The sequence below is a fragment of the Panthera pardus genome, unplaced genomic scaffold (assembly GCF_024362965.1).
Source record: "Panthera pardus isolate Hobbes unplaced genomic scaffold, ASM2436296v1 HiC_scaffold_3, whole genome shotgun sequence".
Lineage (NCBI taxonomy): Eukaryota > Metazoa > Chordata > Mammalia > Carnivora > Felidae > Panthera > Panthera pardus.
Window position 1 is genome coordinate 18086211 of NW_026526876.1, and position 13306 is coordinate 18099516.

Consider the following 13306-nt stretch of genomic DNA (forward strand, 5'->3'; position numbering starts at 1 on the left):
CTGAGAAGGCTGGCTACCCTATGTGGCCTGACTCAGGCCCCTGTCTCCTGGTGCCCAGGGCCTCCTGGCCCAAGGCCCAACAGCAGTAGTCGCAGAAATGGGGGCCAGATGCCTGGTGCACAGTGGTGAGAAGTTCAGGAGCATGGTAGGGGTTGTGTGCAGGTGTCGGCCCCACCCGCATAGCACAGGAATGAATAGCCAGTTCAGGGAAGACAGATGCTTGAGGTGCACGTGCACACATCACTTGGGTGATGACGGGTTTATTTCATGCTCTGCTTTCACGGCTATCAGAAGGGAGAACTCAGGGTGGCCTGGGATCCTCCGGGCTTCGGAGAAGAGTTGACCTCCTCCTTTCTCCAGAGACGCTGTCATGGCCCTTCCCCTGGGTGCGCAGCCCCGGGCCCTGAGCTGTCACAGCCTGGGCTGCCCGCCATGGGGCACGGCCTTGCCGGGAGCTGGGTCAGACTTGCAGGTTGCCCACATCCAGAGCCCGATGAAGAAAAACTGGCTGCACACTACCCCTACCACATACACCAGGAAGAAGACGTGGTCAGCAGCCTCGGCCTGGCTCCTCCTCGACCCCTTCACTCTGGGGGCTCCTGGTGGGGGGAGATGCAGGAAAAGGCGGTGTTTTTCGGGGCTCGCCCAACATGCCGGCTCGGAGCAGATGAGTGAACCCTGGGGGCCGTCCGCCTGTATCTGTGCCTTCCTTAGACTTACAGCTAATGAATATTGGGGTCTGGCCCATTCCAGGCCATCTTGAGCTGCAGAAACACCCTCATAGACAGGCTCCTAGAGGCATAGGACTATCTCCGGGAGTTTGAAGTCACCTGGGCCCTTACGGAAGCTAACCTGGCTCCCTGCTCCAGATCCGTGTCTTCTAAGGCCGGACACGGTGGAGCCCAGGGACCGTGGAGCTAGCAGAGTGAATGCACGGAGCCACTAGCCTAGTGACCCCCGCCTCAGCCCTGGGTGTGGGGCCTGCCGGCCCTGCCCTGTCACACCCACTCCTACCCTTATTCCTCCCTCTACCCTGTTCCAGGAAGGGGTTCCTGCCCACCTTCAGGATTTGGCTCTGAGTCCCCGTGACCGTGCTGCTCCGCTCTAGGGGTTGGGCTGGGGCCGCTCTTGGCCCTGAGGTCGCCCCGGGCCAGCAGCGCGGCCAGCAGCACGGTCTCCATGGTGCTGGCAAAGAGCAGCAGCAGCAGCACAGTGAAGTAGTAAACTGGGGGCAGGAGGGCGGGGTGGGCAGGTCAAGGCTAGGCCTGCACCTCTGCGCCCAGGGAGCTGAGCAGAGGCCCGCCACAGCCCAGGGCCGGGGGAGGGGCGCAGGACTTACTGAGCAGTGGGTTGCAGGAGGAGGAGCTGGGCAGGGCCTGCACCAGGGAGGAGTGGAAGACCAGGTAGCCCAGCAGCAGGGTCACCTTGTAGGCAATGCGCTCGGTGGCCTGGAGGGGCAGTAGCCCCCCGCACATGTCAGCCAACAGCAGGGCCTCCCCAGGTACCAGCAGAGCTATGATGGCCTTCAGCGCTGTGTTCTGCAGGCGCAGCTGGTAGGAAGGAAGTTGGGGCTTTGGGGGGGAGGAGGGCGTGTACAGGGGGGCTTGGGCACTTGCACGGTGACACCATGGCCTCTGACCGCACACATGACGCCCCCATCAGCCCTCTGTCAGCCGCGCCGCGACTCACCGTCACCTGGAAGCAGGGCACCAGCTGCTGGGGTGGGACTTGGGTTTTCAGATCCCGAACTACGTATTCCCTCTTGACGCTCACAATCTCGTTCACCGCGTGCACCCGGAACTCCAGCTCCAGGGCTGGAAGGGGTGAGGGTGAGAGTGGCCAAGTAGGAAGGAGGCACCCCTGTCCCCGAATCTCTCTCGGGAGTAAAGGTGCAGGGACTAGCTGGAGTCGGGACGGGGGCGGGGGGCGGTGAGGCAAGGGGGGAGGGTTTCTGGGCCAAGCTGGATGTCACCCTTGGGTCCGTGGGATATTTTACTGGGTGGCTACGCCTTCGGAATGCTTCCAGGAATAAGGCTGCAGCAACCTAGGTCTCCGGGCTCCATCAGAGTGGCCCAGACACTGCGGTTTGGCCCTGGCCGTTGAGGGCAGCTGCACTGGGGTAGCTGAGGGGAGACTAAAGGGGGCTGCAGCCAGAGCAGGGGAGAGCTGGGAGGTGGGCTGCCGTTTGGGAGGTACAGGCGAGAAGCATGCTCTGTTCTAGGATCTGTTCAGCTCCCCTAGACTGGTGTGAGCACAGGCCGGCCGCCCCCCGTGTCTGTGTCGGGTGGATGTTGGCAGAAGGCCAGAGGCTCCCCCCTCCCCCCAGCTCCTGTCCCGTCAGCACCAGTGTTGCCGAGAGCGTAGAAGCTGAGGTTGCAGTCGCTCTGGTCCCTGGGGAAGTGGAGGAGCTCAAAATCACAGTTGGTCTCGGTGGTGAGGGTCAAGTACAGGTCAACGTGGCCGTCGGGGTCCACTCGGGCCCTCGGGCTCTGATCCTGCCAGTCCACCCAGAGCCTGTTGGGCGCGGGGAAGACACACAGCCAGAGGCTCAGCCCCTTCTCAGAAGGGGGACGTGGGGGAGACCCCAGCGTAGCCCAGCTGCCCTCTGCTGCCATCTGGGTTCCAGAAGGGTGAGGGGGACATGGGGCAGTGAGGTGCACCTGTGGCCTGGCAGAGCCACCAGGAGGGGGATAGTCCCTGAGGAGGGCTTCCTGGCACAGGAACTCCCACCTCACTTACGCCTCCTGGATGGTGAGTCCTGGAGTCCAGAGTGAGTCCCAGGGCAGTGTGATTGCACGCCGTGGGCGCACACTCGTGTTCCAGGCCAGGCGAGTGTCCAGCCAGGACTGGGGACACAAAGAAGCCACTAAGGCTCCCGCTCCCATAGACACACAGGCCCCCGGGCAGTTTGATGAAGGCTGGTACTCCTGAGCTGGATGAAGAGACGGTCCTCCCATCCCACCTTCCCAGCCCCTGGGCGCTCACCAGCCGAAGCAGCAGCATGGAGGACACTGTGTACCGCAGGATGTCCTGAGGAAGTGGCAGGGCAGTGTGTCACCTGGGGCTGGGCGCTATGGGACAAAAGAAGGCAAGAGACCCCACCCATCGCCCCGCTGGGCACCCGGCATCTGCTCCCTCCGTGGGCTGAGGACACTTACCACGTTAAACACGTTGGACACAAACACCCGCACGTCCACGAGCAGGGGCGCGCTCCCGTTGTTCGGAATCTGGATGGTTTCCTGAACCTCCTGGGGCCAGTTGAGGTCGAAGTAGGATGGCCAGGCTGAAGAACGGAGGTGGAGGTCATTTGGGTGGGTGCCCTGGGGTCCAAATCCCAAAGCTTAAACGACTTTACTCTCTCCACCTACCAACTGCCGGTGTTCTAAAGTCCCGCCCCTGGACCGAGGGCCCGGCGGTGGCGCTGAGCCTGAGGAGGGCCACATGGATCAGGAGCTGCAGGGCCATCTTCAGTGGCCGCGTGGAAGGCTGGATGGAGCCACGGGATCTAAACCGCTGCCGCTATTTCAGTTGCTTTGCTGGGGGACTGGGCAGTCAGGCAGGCAGCTGCTCTGTGCAAGGACTCTGGGGCCTTGGAGTCAGCACCCTCCCACCCCCAACCCGGGGTTCCGCAAACACCTGAAGACAAAGCACAGGATCCAGCCCCACCCATCCTGCACCTGCCTCGGCTTCCCTGCCCCGCTCCATTTCCATCACCTAGAATCAGCTGTCCCCTTCAGAGATAGCCAAGGGGAGTGGGCAAGCACAGATTCTCCCTCCCGCCTTCCCCCTTGACCTAGTCCTTCCAATCCGGGCAGACGCCACGGGTCTTCCCTGCCTTTTTGCAAGCGGGCGCCTGGCTGGTTAAGTATTCGAGCCTTTGCCAAAGTGCCCTGCAATTAACACCGTGAGATACGTACATCCTTGGGAGTTTTCTTGCCTCTCAAACTCTGAACCGATTCCGTGTAAAAAGCCTCGAAAAGCTCAAGAACTCCAAGAGAGGGGCAAACCCTGGGCAGGTAGAGGTTAGATCCCCAGCAAAGCCCTGTGGCATTCCTGCTCCAACATGCAATTCTCAGCCTGCCCCAGCCCAGCAGTGCCTTAGAACTGCTCCTGGGTACCCTGAAGCACGGCGGGTGAGGGGCGCCTTCCCTGGGCCAGAAGAAATACCTAGCTGCCGGAGACTTGACCCCAGACTGAAGGAAACCCCAAGGCTGAAAGTAGGCACTGATCAGTCTGCGGACACTGGGAAGGAGCCCCAGAAGGCTGGGAGCAGGGAGGGACCTCCCCCGCCCCCGCCACACACACACACACACACACACACACACACACACACTTGCTGGCTCAGGAGCATTACTAGGAACACAGTGTCTGCACTCGCTCATCGACCAACTTATCTCGCCAGCTTAAACGCTCTGCCTGCCTTTGTCGCACGCATAGGTGGCTGCTGGTTGGCGGATCTATATATACTTGGCGCCTCAGGTTGGCCGTGTGCAGAGAGCCTTGGTCCTCCCGTGCTTCCCGGCTTCGGTTAGGGATTTCCATGCTGACTTTTAACTCGGCTGCCTCTGGTGCCTTTGCCACTCTCTTTCCCTGTGGTTCATTAAAGCACGTTGCACCCATCCATCCACAGCTCCCCTGTGAAGTCCCAGAGGCTTCCAACCCGGAGCCTCGTAACCATGAGACGTGTGGAGACACAGCGCAACACCGCATGTGAAAAGGTTTGCGTATTTTATTAACAGATTTAATTCCCTCCCCTAACCACCGCTCCCTCCTCCTCCCCCCCCCCCCAACCTCTGACTCCAATCCTTTAACATCAAAGCATATTCAATAAGTGCCCTCAGGTCGCATTCACTGCCGGGATGCCGTTGGGGGCATTTTGGTCCCGCCAGGATGGCCCGGGAACCAGGTTCAAGGCCGGGGGACTGCTGAGAGGTGCCAGCACAGGGGCGGGGGGCCCGGCAGCCTCGCTCACGTGCGTCCCGTCGGTGGACTCGCGCTCTAGGACGCTGCTGCGGTGGGTCCCCTGTGCGGCGATGCACACGCGGCCTGAGCCTCTACGTGGGGCACGGCGCAGCAGACCTGCGCAGATCTTGCGGAAGCCCTTGCGGAAGTGCTTGGAGACGAGCGCGTAGACGATGGGGTTGACACAGGAGTTGGCATAGGAGACCAGGTGCGAGAGGATGCGCAGCGCGTAGGTGGCAGGTGTAAGCGGGAAGCGGCCGAACCACACGCAGAGGATGAGCGCGTGGTGAGGCATCCAACAGAGGCAGAAGAGCACAGCCACGATGATGATCATGCGCGTCACCTTGCGCTTGGCGCGCCGGGCGCTCGAACCGGCGGCCACCGGGTCGACCGTTCGCCACAGGTAGCGCAGGGTGCGCGCGTAGGTCAGGCCGAGCACCAGCACGGGAAGCAGGTAGCTGAAGACAAAGGTGCAGAGGTCCATGGCGCGGCGACGAGGCGCGCTCCACGCCGGGTGGCACACAGTCAGGTTGGCCAACTTCGACTGGCGGTAGTAACTCAGGTAGGGCCCGGAGAAGAGCAGCGACAGCCCCCAGATGAGCCCGATGGCAGCCAGCGCGTTGCGAGGCGTGCGCAGCTCTCGGGAGTGCAGCGGGTAGCGGATGGCCAGATACCTGTGCGTCAGGCCCGGAAGAGAGACGGGTGAACAGGTGAATTCGCGGGGGTGGGGGTGGGGGTGGGGGGGGGTGGGGAAGGGGGTAGGGTCAGACCTTTAAACCTTGACCTCACCTTCTCTCAAAGAAGGTCCCTAGCGCACGGTCGCACCAAACCGGCCAGAGCATCCCAGACACTCTCAGCTGCCTCCAGATGCGGGGCGGGACCGGCAGCAGGAAAGTGCGTGTGGGTCACTCATCTGGTCTTCCCGGGACTATAACCACGGTCAGAGTCCACCAGGGAGGGCACCCCAAGGTTTAACCGGCTTTGGGGTTCCGGGAGGCTGTCATTACCCAAGAGTGTCTGTGCCCAGAGAGGTAGGACCCAGGAGCCTTGAGGCTTTAGCGGACAGCCTGGAGGCACCGCGAGGTACCTGGAGGGAATTCCTTAGAGAAGCCGACGCTCTATGGGTCCCACCAGAGCTCTCAGAACCGGAACCGACACACTCCGCGCTCAGTGGAAGTGGGAGCTATATGGGGGAGGTGGCCTCACCTCCCTGCCTGTCCAGGGGAGGTCGGGAGGACGTGAGGGTAGAGGGACCTGGAGAAATCATGGAGTCAGACCCAGATTTCCTCCCCAGGAACCATCCAGGTGGCCAGCGGAGAGGAGGGAGACCCTCCGGCGCCCTCTTCTCTCTGCCTTTGACCCTGGGCCTGGAAGGGTGTGTGTGTGTGTGTGTGTGTGTGTGTGCGTGTGTGGTGGGAGGGTGTCTACGGACCCTCCGGTGTGCCAGCTTCAACTTTGGCCTGGGCCCTTTGGAAGGACTCAAATTCCTCAGTTGGGACTAGAGTCGACTGCGCCCAGCAAACCGTGCATTCGAGGCTAGCGAGGTGGAGGTGCCTGAGTTTGACACCAGGAAACAGACCGTTGGTTCCACGCACACGATTACTGGATGGGCCACTCTGAACAAGTCACTTCTGAACTCGATCTCATCTGTAGATTGGGCACGGTAATCCCTCCCATCCCAACTTCACAGGGGCACTGAGCTCAAAAGAGACACGGGAAAACGCTCTGTGTCAGAAAACGCTGCGCTCTCAGGCTCCGGTGGCGCTGGAGAGCTGAGGTCTCCAGCGTGGAGCGGCGAGGACGCACCTAAGGGGACACCGCGGTCCCCCATTCTTATTCCCCTTTTTCCTTCTCCACGTCAGTTTGTCTTTCACTCTCTTCCGGTCCCTTTGCCTTCTTAGTGTCCTTGTCTACTCTCCGTGTGTCCCTCCTAGAGTCCCGCTCCCTTCTGTGGCCCCCACCTGGGTGTCTGGCCACCCCCCCCCCCGGGGGGGCCGCCAGGGCGCTCGCTCACCTGTCCAGGGAGACAGCGGCCAGCGTGAAGCTGCTGGCGTACATGGTGAGGAAGATGAGGAAATGCACGGCCTTGCAGAGCAGCCAGCCGAACACCCAGCCGTCCAGGGTGTAGATGGTGGCCTGGAAAGGCACGCAGCACACGATGAAGCACAGGTCGGCCACGCCCAGGTTGAGGATGAACAGGTTGGTGGTGCTGACCGCCTGGCCGCCGCGCAGCAGCACGGCCAGCACCAGCGCGTTGCCCACGGTGCCCACCAAGAAGATGAGCACGAACAACATGGGCACGATAACCGCCTCGGGCTGCCAGCTGTCCCTGCCATTCGCCTCACTGGCGTCCTCGGCCCGCGGGCCACCCGAGCCATTCATGGCGTCCCCGACCCCGAGGCTGCCAGGGCTCCTGCCGCCGTCTGAGCTCTGGCGAGCGCGCAGCTCCCGCGGCTCCAGCCGCTGCAGGCGAGTCGCCGGCGGAGTGAGCCTCGCCTGGCTGGGGCGGGGAGGTGGGGGTGCGCTGGGGTCAGGGGGAGGAGCGAGCAGCCCGAGGGGTGGGTTGAGCCCCGCGCTGGGGGGGAAGGGCTCTCGGGTGGCCCACCCCGGGGACAGGGGCCGCTGGTGCCTGCTCCCCCGTCGGCGCGCTCCAGCACCCAGCCGGCCGGTGTCGCGCCGAGAGAGGAACTGACCTCCCGGCCGTGCGCGGGAGTGGTGGGGGGACCGGCCCCCGGGGCCTGCGGGCGCGCCGTGGGGCCGGGAGCGCGCGCCTGGGACCACGCATACCTCGCCCTGCAGTCTGGCCGGCGCTCCAGGCCTCCCGGGGCTGGCCGGGGGCGTCCTCGGGGGCCCCTAAGGGGTGGGGAGGAGGTGACAAGAGGCGGAGGTGGGCGGAGGGGACTCGGCTTTCCCCATCCGGTTAGGGGGACGGCACTGCCGCCCCCCTTCTGTGTGTCAGTTTCTGCCCTTGGCGCTGTGCCTCAGTTTCTTCAGCTGTAACATGGGATCATAGTCCCTTCCGGAGGGCTCTGGGGAGCATGGAATGAGATGTGTGAACTGAAGCCCGTTCGTTGAATCTCAGTGAATCAAATTCCTCTCTGTCTCCTTGCCCCAGTCAGATATCCAAAAAGGGAAAACATGAAGGAAATACTAAACAGCAGAGTCCCATGCACCAGGAGCATTTTCCTACAAGGCCGGGAGGGTGTTTAGGTTGCAATAAAACTTAATATTTGTTTCTAATTTTGACACATTAGGCATCAAGCGCTGGTGATGCGGAATCATTACTGTTTCTACAGAATTACCCACCTCCCCTCTCCCGGTTCACTGGGTGTGAAATTCACCACCCTCTGCCACTGTCGCTTGGTTTCTGCTTCATCTTTCCCTGCCCTGTTCATGGGGTCCCAGTCTGGAACATTCTTTTTCCTCTCCACTCCCCCACTCCCCCCAGGATCTCAGCCCCCAAAGCCCTACTCCTACACCTTTGGGCAGGGAAACGTTATCCACACCCTTGCCCTGCCTGCCTACTCATGGAATAGGAAGATACTAACAGTTCATGTTTATGAGATGCTTGCCATTCGGTTTTTCAGTATGAATTTTTTTTAAGTCTATTTATTTATTTTGAGAGAACGTGCACCCACAGGTGCACGCACCCTTGAGCCGGGGGTGGTCAGAGAGAGAGGGAGAGAAAGAGAATCCCAAGCAGGCTCTGCGCTGTCAGCACAGAGCCTGATGCGGGGCTCGAACTCATGAACCATGATATCGTGACCTGAGCCAAAGTCAGATGCTTAACCAACTGAATCACCCAGGTGCCCCTTCAGTAACGGGTCATTTTTTCCTGCAGGAAAAGTAGATCAGGGTAAGGGAATCGGGAGTACCATAGTCGTAGAAGTGGTGCTCTTTGAAATAGGGGGGCCAGGCAGACCTCATTAGGAAGGTGACATTTAGACAAACACTTGAAGGAGGTGAGGGAGCTAGAGTAGCAGATATCTGGGGGAAGAGCATTCCAGAGACAGCAGTCAGTGCAAAGGTCCCAAAGCAGGAGTGTGCCTGTATCCCTAAATAAGGAGGCTGCTATGGCTTGAGTTGATAAACGAGGAGATTGACAGGAGAGGAGGTGACAGGTAGGGCTTTTTTGGTTGCAAGGAACGTGCCTTCCAGTCTGAGCAGAACGAGGGGCCACTGCAGACTTCCGGCTAGCTAGAGGATTAATATCATCTGACTTACTTTTTAAAAAGATCTTTATTGAAATATAATCCTCATGTCATGCCATTTGCCCTCTTAAAGTTTGCATTTGGTTTTTAATATATTCACAGTTTTGCAGCCATCACCACAAGCAATTTTAGAACGTTCTCCAAAGAAATTCCTGCTCTTTAGCCATCAACCTCCAATCTCCACCCCCACCTCAGCCCTAGGCAGCCAGTTACAGATCTGTCTCTATAGATTTGCCTTTTCTGAACATTAATGTGTGTGTATATATATATACATACATATATATACATGTATATATTATATATAGTTTTACTTTTAAATGTAACTTATTTTTATTTATTTTATTTTTTAAGGTTTATTTATTTGTTTAATCTCTAACCCTAACCCTAAATTTAATCTCTACATCCAATGTGGGGCTCAAACCCATGACCCCAAGATCAAGAATCACATGCTCTGCTGACTGAGCATGTCACAGTTTTGCAGCCATCACCACAATCAATTTTAGAATGTTCTCCAAAGAAATTCCTGCTCCTTAGCCATCAACCTCCAATCTCCACCCCCACCTCAGCTGTAGGCAGCCAGTTACAACTCCTGACTAAGCCGGGCACCCCTGGACATTTCATATAAATGGAGTCACACAGTATGTGGTCCTTTGTGTGACTTTATTCACTTAGCATAATAAAGATTCATCTGCATTGTAGCATGTATCAGTGCTTCATTGCTTTTTTAGGGCCAAATAATATTCCATTGTATGGTCATATCAATTCTCTCTACCCACTCATTTGTCGATGGACATTTAGGAGACATATTTTTTAATTTTTTTCATATTTTTAAAAGTTTATTTACTTATCTTGTGGGGGAGGGGCAGAGATGGAGAGAGAGACAATCCCAAGCAGGCTCTGAGCTGCCAGTGTGGAGCCTGACTTGGGGCCTGATCCCACAAACCATGAGACCTCGAACTGAGCCAAAATCAAGAGTTGGACGCTTAACGTAGTGAGTCACCCAGGCACCCCAGGAGACTTTCTTAAAAGATTTTATTTTCTAGTATTCTCTACGTCTAATGTGGGGTTTGTACCCACAACTTGATATCAAGAGTCACATGCTCCACTGACTGAGCCAGCCAGATGCCCTGAGACTTATTTTTTTAAGATTTATTTTTAATTGTGGTAAAATGCACAAAACATACAATTTGCCTTCTTAGACACTTTAAAGTATACGATTCAGTAGTATTAAGTAAATTCACAAGTAAATTGTTGTGCAACCAATCTCCAGGACTTTTTAACCCTGCAGAATCAAACCTCTGTATCTATTAAACAATAATCCCCCATTTTTCCTCCCCCCCCCCAGCAACCACCAGTGTACTTTTTTTTTTTTTAACGTTTATTTATTTTTGAGACAGAGAGAGACAGAGCATGAACAGGGGAGGGGCAGAGAGAGAGGGAGACACAGAATCTGAAACAGGCTCCAGGCTCTGAGCTGTCAGCACAGAGCCCGACGCGGGGCTCGAACCCACGGACCGTGAGATCATGACCTGAGCCGAAGTCGGACGCTTAACCGACCAAGCCACCCAGGCGTCCCAACCAGTGTACTTTCTATGAATTTGACTACACTAAATACCCCATATAAGTGGAATCATATAAAACTCGTCTTTTTTTGACTGGCTTACTTAGCACAATTATTTTCAAGCTTCATCCATGTTGTAGCATGTGGCTTAATACTATTCCATTGTATGGATGTACCATTTTTAGTTTATTCCTGAGGGCCACTGGGTTCCTTCTCCCTGTTGCGTTTTTGTGAATAATGCCGCTATGAACATGAATGTACAAATATCTCTTGGAGACCTTGCTTTTAATTCTTTTGAATATATACCCAGAAGTGGGATTGCCAGATCATATGGTAATTCTTTAATTTTCCAAAAAACAGTCATACTGTTTTTCACACTGGCTACACCACTTTACATTGGCACCAAAAGGGCACCAGGGTTCTGATTTCTCCATATCTTTGCTAATACGTGTTATTTTCTGTTTTTTTTTTTGAAAATAGTAACCATCCAAAATAAATAAATAAAAATAGTAATCATCCTAACGGGTGTGAGGTGATAGTTCATTGTGGCTTTGATTTGCATTTCCCTAACGATTAGTGACACTGAGCAGAGACTTACTTTAAATTGCTTCATTTTATCTTCATAAAAACCGTCCTAATTGCTTATCACCATTTCACAGGGGAGGGAAAAGATTTAGAGGGAGACTAAGTTATTTGCCCAACATCTTCCGACCAGTAATGGGGGAGACAGGGTCTGAGACATGGGACGCAGACCCCAAAGCCCACAGTGCCATACTGCAAAGATTCAGTGTCCCTCGCCCCAACACTTCTTCCTCCTGAACTGCTTGAATTGCTCGCTCCAAAGACCAGAGACACAGGTCCCCTGCAGTCTAAGTTCCTACACCTGGTGGCCGCTTGCTGACCCCCTGAGCCCACCAGCGCCATGGCATTCTCAGGGTCGGCCCCAGAGGAAAGCGTAGAGGCGGTTCCCTCACAGGGAGAGTGCTTCATTCGGGTAGGGTGGGAACCCCATTTCTCGAGTATCCAGGGAGGTAGACACCCCGAAATCCAGTCCTTAGCTAACCGCTCCCTCCCTCTGTGCTTGAGACGTGAGCCCGATGCCCCGTGCAGGGAGGCAGGAGCGGGGACTTGGGGGCGGGGGTCCATCTCCCGATCCGCAGCCTTAGGTGGAGGAGGGGAGGAGGGTTTGCTCCGAAAAGATCTCAAAACCCCTAGCCTCCCGGCAAGGACGAGCCCCAGACCCGCTCACCATCACGGCAGGCCGCCCCACCCCCAGCCGACGCGCAGGCGCACTCCAACAAGTGCGTCTCGCCTGCGGCCCGGGACGTCGGCGGCGGAGTCCGCCACTATCCCGTCAGGCCGTCTGGGCAGGCCTCGCTCTTTTCCTCCTCCGTCGTCCCGCCTCCTCTATCCCGTCTGGCTCTGCGGCGCGGGGGCAAGATGGCTGCTGAGAAACAGGTTCCCGGTGGCGGCAGCGGCGGCGGCGGTAGTGGTGGCAGCGGCGGTGGACGCGGTGCCGGAGGAGACGAAAATAAGGAAAACGAACGGCCTTCAGCCGGATCGAAGGCAAACAAAGAATTCGGGGATAGCCTGAGTTTGGAGAGTATCCTAGAGTAATCGGGCCTAACTCGCAATGACTACGTGTCGATATGCATGGCCGGGGGCGGGAGACGCGGCGGGTCCCGGCACGTCCCAGACAGGAGCGGCCGAGGGTTGCAGTTTCTCTCGCCGTTACTTTCTGGCGCTCAGAGTTCCAGGGTCTGTATTTCGACCGGCCTTTTCTCGCATCTCATTCGCCTTCCAGGCTGGGGAAACGTCCGGTTCTTTCTCGTGGCCCCAGGAGGTTGGGCAGATTTCTGCAGTGTCCCCCCTCAGTTGCCTGCTTGGAGGGCTGGTGACAGGGATGACACTCTGGCCACCCCAGTGAGCTCCTGTCCTGGCACCTTGAGTCACTGAACTGAGGAGGGAAAATTGCAGTGTTGACATTTTTGGCTTAAAACTTCTGTCCCGCAGTCGTGGGGACCCGTGTCCTGACTATGGAGGCAAAGATTGATTGCTCTATGGAAAAACTTGTTGAATATAAACGTAGATTAACATCGCTTGTATAGCTTTCTTAATAGGCCTGTAGGCATTTTATCTGGTTGAGAGTCGTTCAGTTGAGCTGGAGGAATCTGTCTGTATTTTCCATCAGAATATCACAATTGAGTGCCTGAGACACTAGTTTGTGGCTTTTTGTAATGAATAAGAAATGGAGAAAATGTAGGTGAGTTTCTGAAATAACACATTTAGCTTGACATCCTAATGAAGTTTTCAAGGGTTTGGGGGTTTTACTTTTTGAACTGGTGTAGTTCCAAATGAATGTTAGAATACCTTGATTTTTTTTAAAGAACCTTATGGCTTCTCCCTTTTTAGTTGTTGAGATAGTCTTAGTGTTCAGTATTTTAATGTATGTCTATAGAGAAGCACTGAGGACTAAAAGAATTGAAACTGTAGATAAAGGTCACTAGACTTCCTAATGTTTGGTACATAATCTTAAAATATTTTAAGATTCTTAAAAAGGAAAACAAAAACA

At 56.3% G+C, this 13306-nt stretch overlaps 3 protein-coding genes across 3 annotated transcripts in view; 1 reads left to right on the top strand and 2 right to left on the bottom strand.

Moving 5' to 3' along the window:
* Nucleotides 1-360: 360 nt before the first annotated feature.
* ZACN (zinc activated ion channel) lies at nucleotides 361-3465 on the bottom strand. Its single transcript, XM_019466145.2, has 9 exons — nucleotides 3369-3465; nucleotides 3159-3283; nucleotides 2986-3030; nucleotides 2740-2846; nucleotides 2345-2514; nucleotides 1690-1814; nucleotides 1340-1550; nucleotides 1061-1225; nucleotides 361-599 (listed from the first exon to the last, which is right to left on the bottom strand). Exons 1-9 carry the CDS (start codon nucleotides 3463-3465, stop codon nucleotides 412-414), a joined length of 1233 nt encoding a protein of 410 aa, XP_019321690.2. The 3' UTR covers nucleotides 361-411.
* Nucleotides 3466-4798: 1333 nt separating this feature from the next.
* GALR2 (galanin receptor 2) lies at nucleotides 4799-8164 on the bottom strand. Its single transcript, XM_019466146.2, has 2 exons — nucleotides 6977-8164; nucleotides 4799-5636 (listed from the first exon to the last, which is right to left on the bottom strand). Exons 1-2 carry the CDS (start codon nucleotides 7342-7344, stop codon nucleotides 4838-4840), a joined length of 1167 nt encoding a protein of 388 aa, XP_019321691.2. The 5' UTR covers nucleotides 7345-8164; the 3' UTR covers nucleotides 4799-4837.
* Nucleotides 8165-12141: 3977 nt separating this feature from the next.
* Nucleotides 12142-13306, top strand: part of SRP68 (signal recognition particle 68) — a 36205-nt gene continuing 35040 nt past the window's right edge. Inside the window, exon 1 of the mRNA XM_019466162.2 lies at nucleotides 12142-12337. Coding sequence (XP_019321707.1) covers nucleotides 12175-12337 — 163 coding nt within the window. The 5' untranslated portion in view covers nucleotides 12142-12174. The remainder of the gene's footprint in view (nucleotides 12338-13306) is intronic.

What these genes read in the sequence shown, in the direction of transcription:
- GALR2 (XM_019466146.2), bottom strand. Translation starts at nt 7,344, where the DNA reads ATGAATGGCTCGGGTGGCCCGCGGGCCGAGGACGCCAGTGAGGCGAAT. An exon ending in GCCGCTGTCTCCCTGGACAG is followed by an intron (nt 5,637 to 6,976) that starts GTGAGCGAGCGC and finishes CCTGACGCACAG; the next exon opens with GTATCTGGCCATCCGCTACC.
- ZACN (XM_019466145.2), bottom strand. Translation starts at nt 3,465, where the DNA reads ATGGCCCTGCAGCTCCTGATCCATGTGGCCCTCCTCAGGCTCAGCGCC. An exon ending in GGACTCACCATCCAGGAGGC is followed by an intron (nt 2,515 to 2,739) that starts GTAAGTGAGGTG and finishes CGCGCCCAACAG; the next exon opens with GCTCTGGGTGGACTGGCAGG. An exon ending in CTCCTGCAACCCACTGCTCA is followed by an intron (nt 1,226 to 1,339) that starts GTAAGTCCTGCG and finishes TCCTGCCCCCAG; the next exon opens with TTTACTACTTCACTGTGCTG.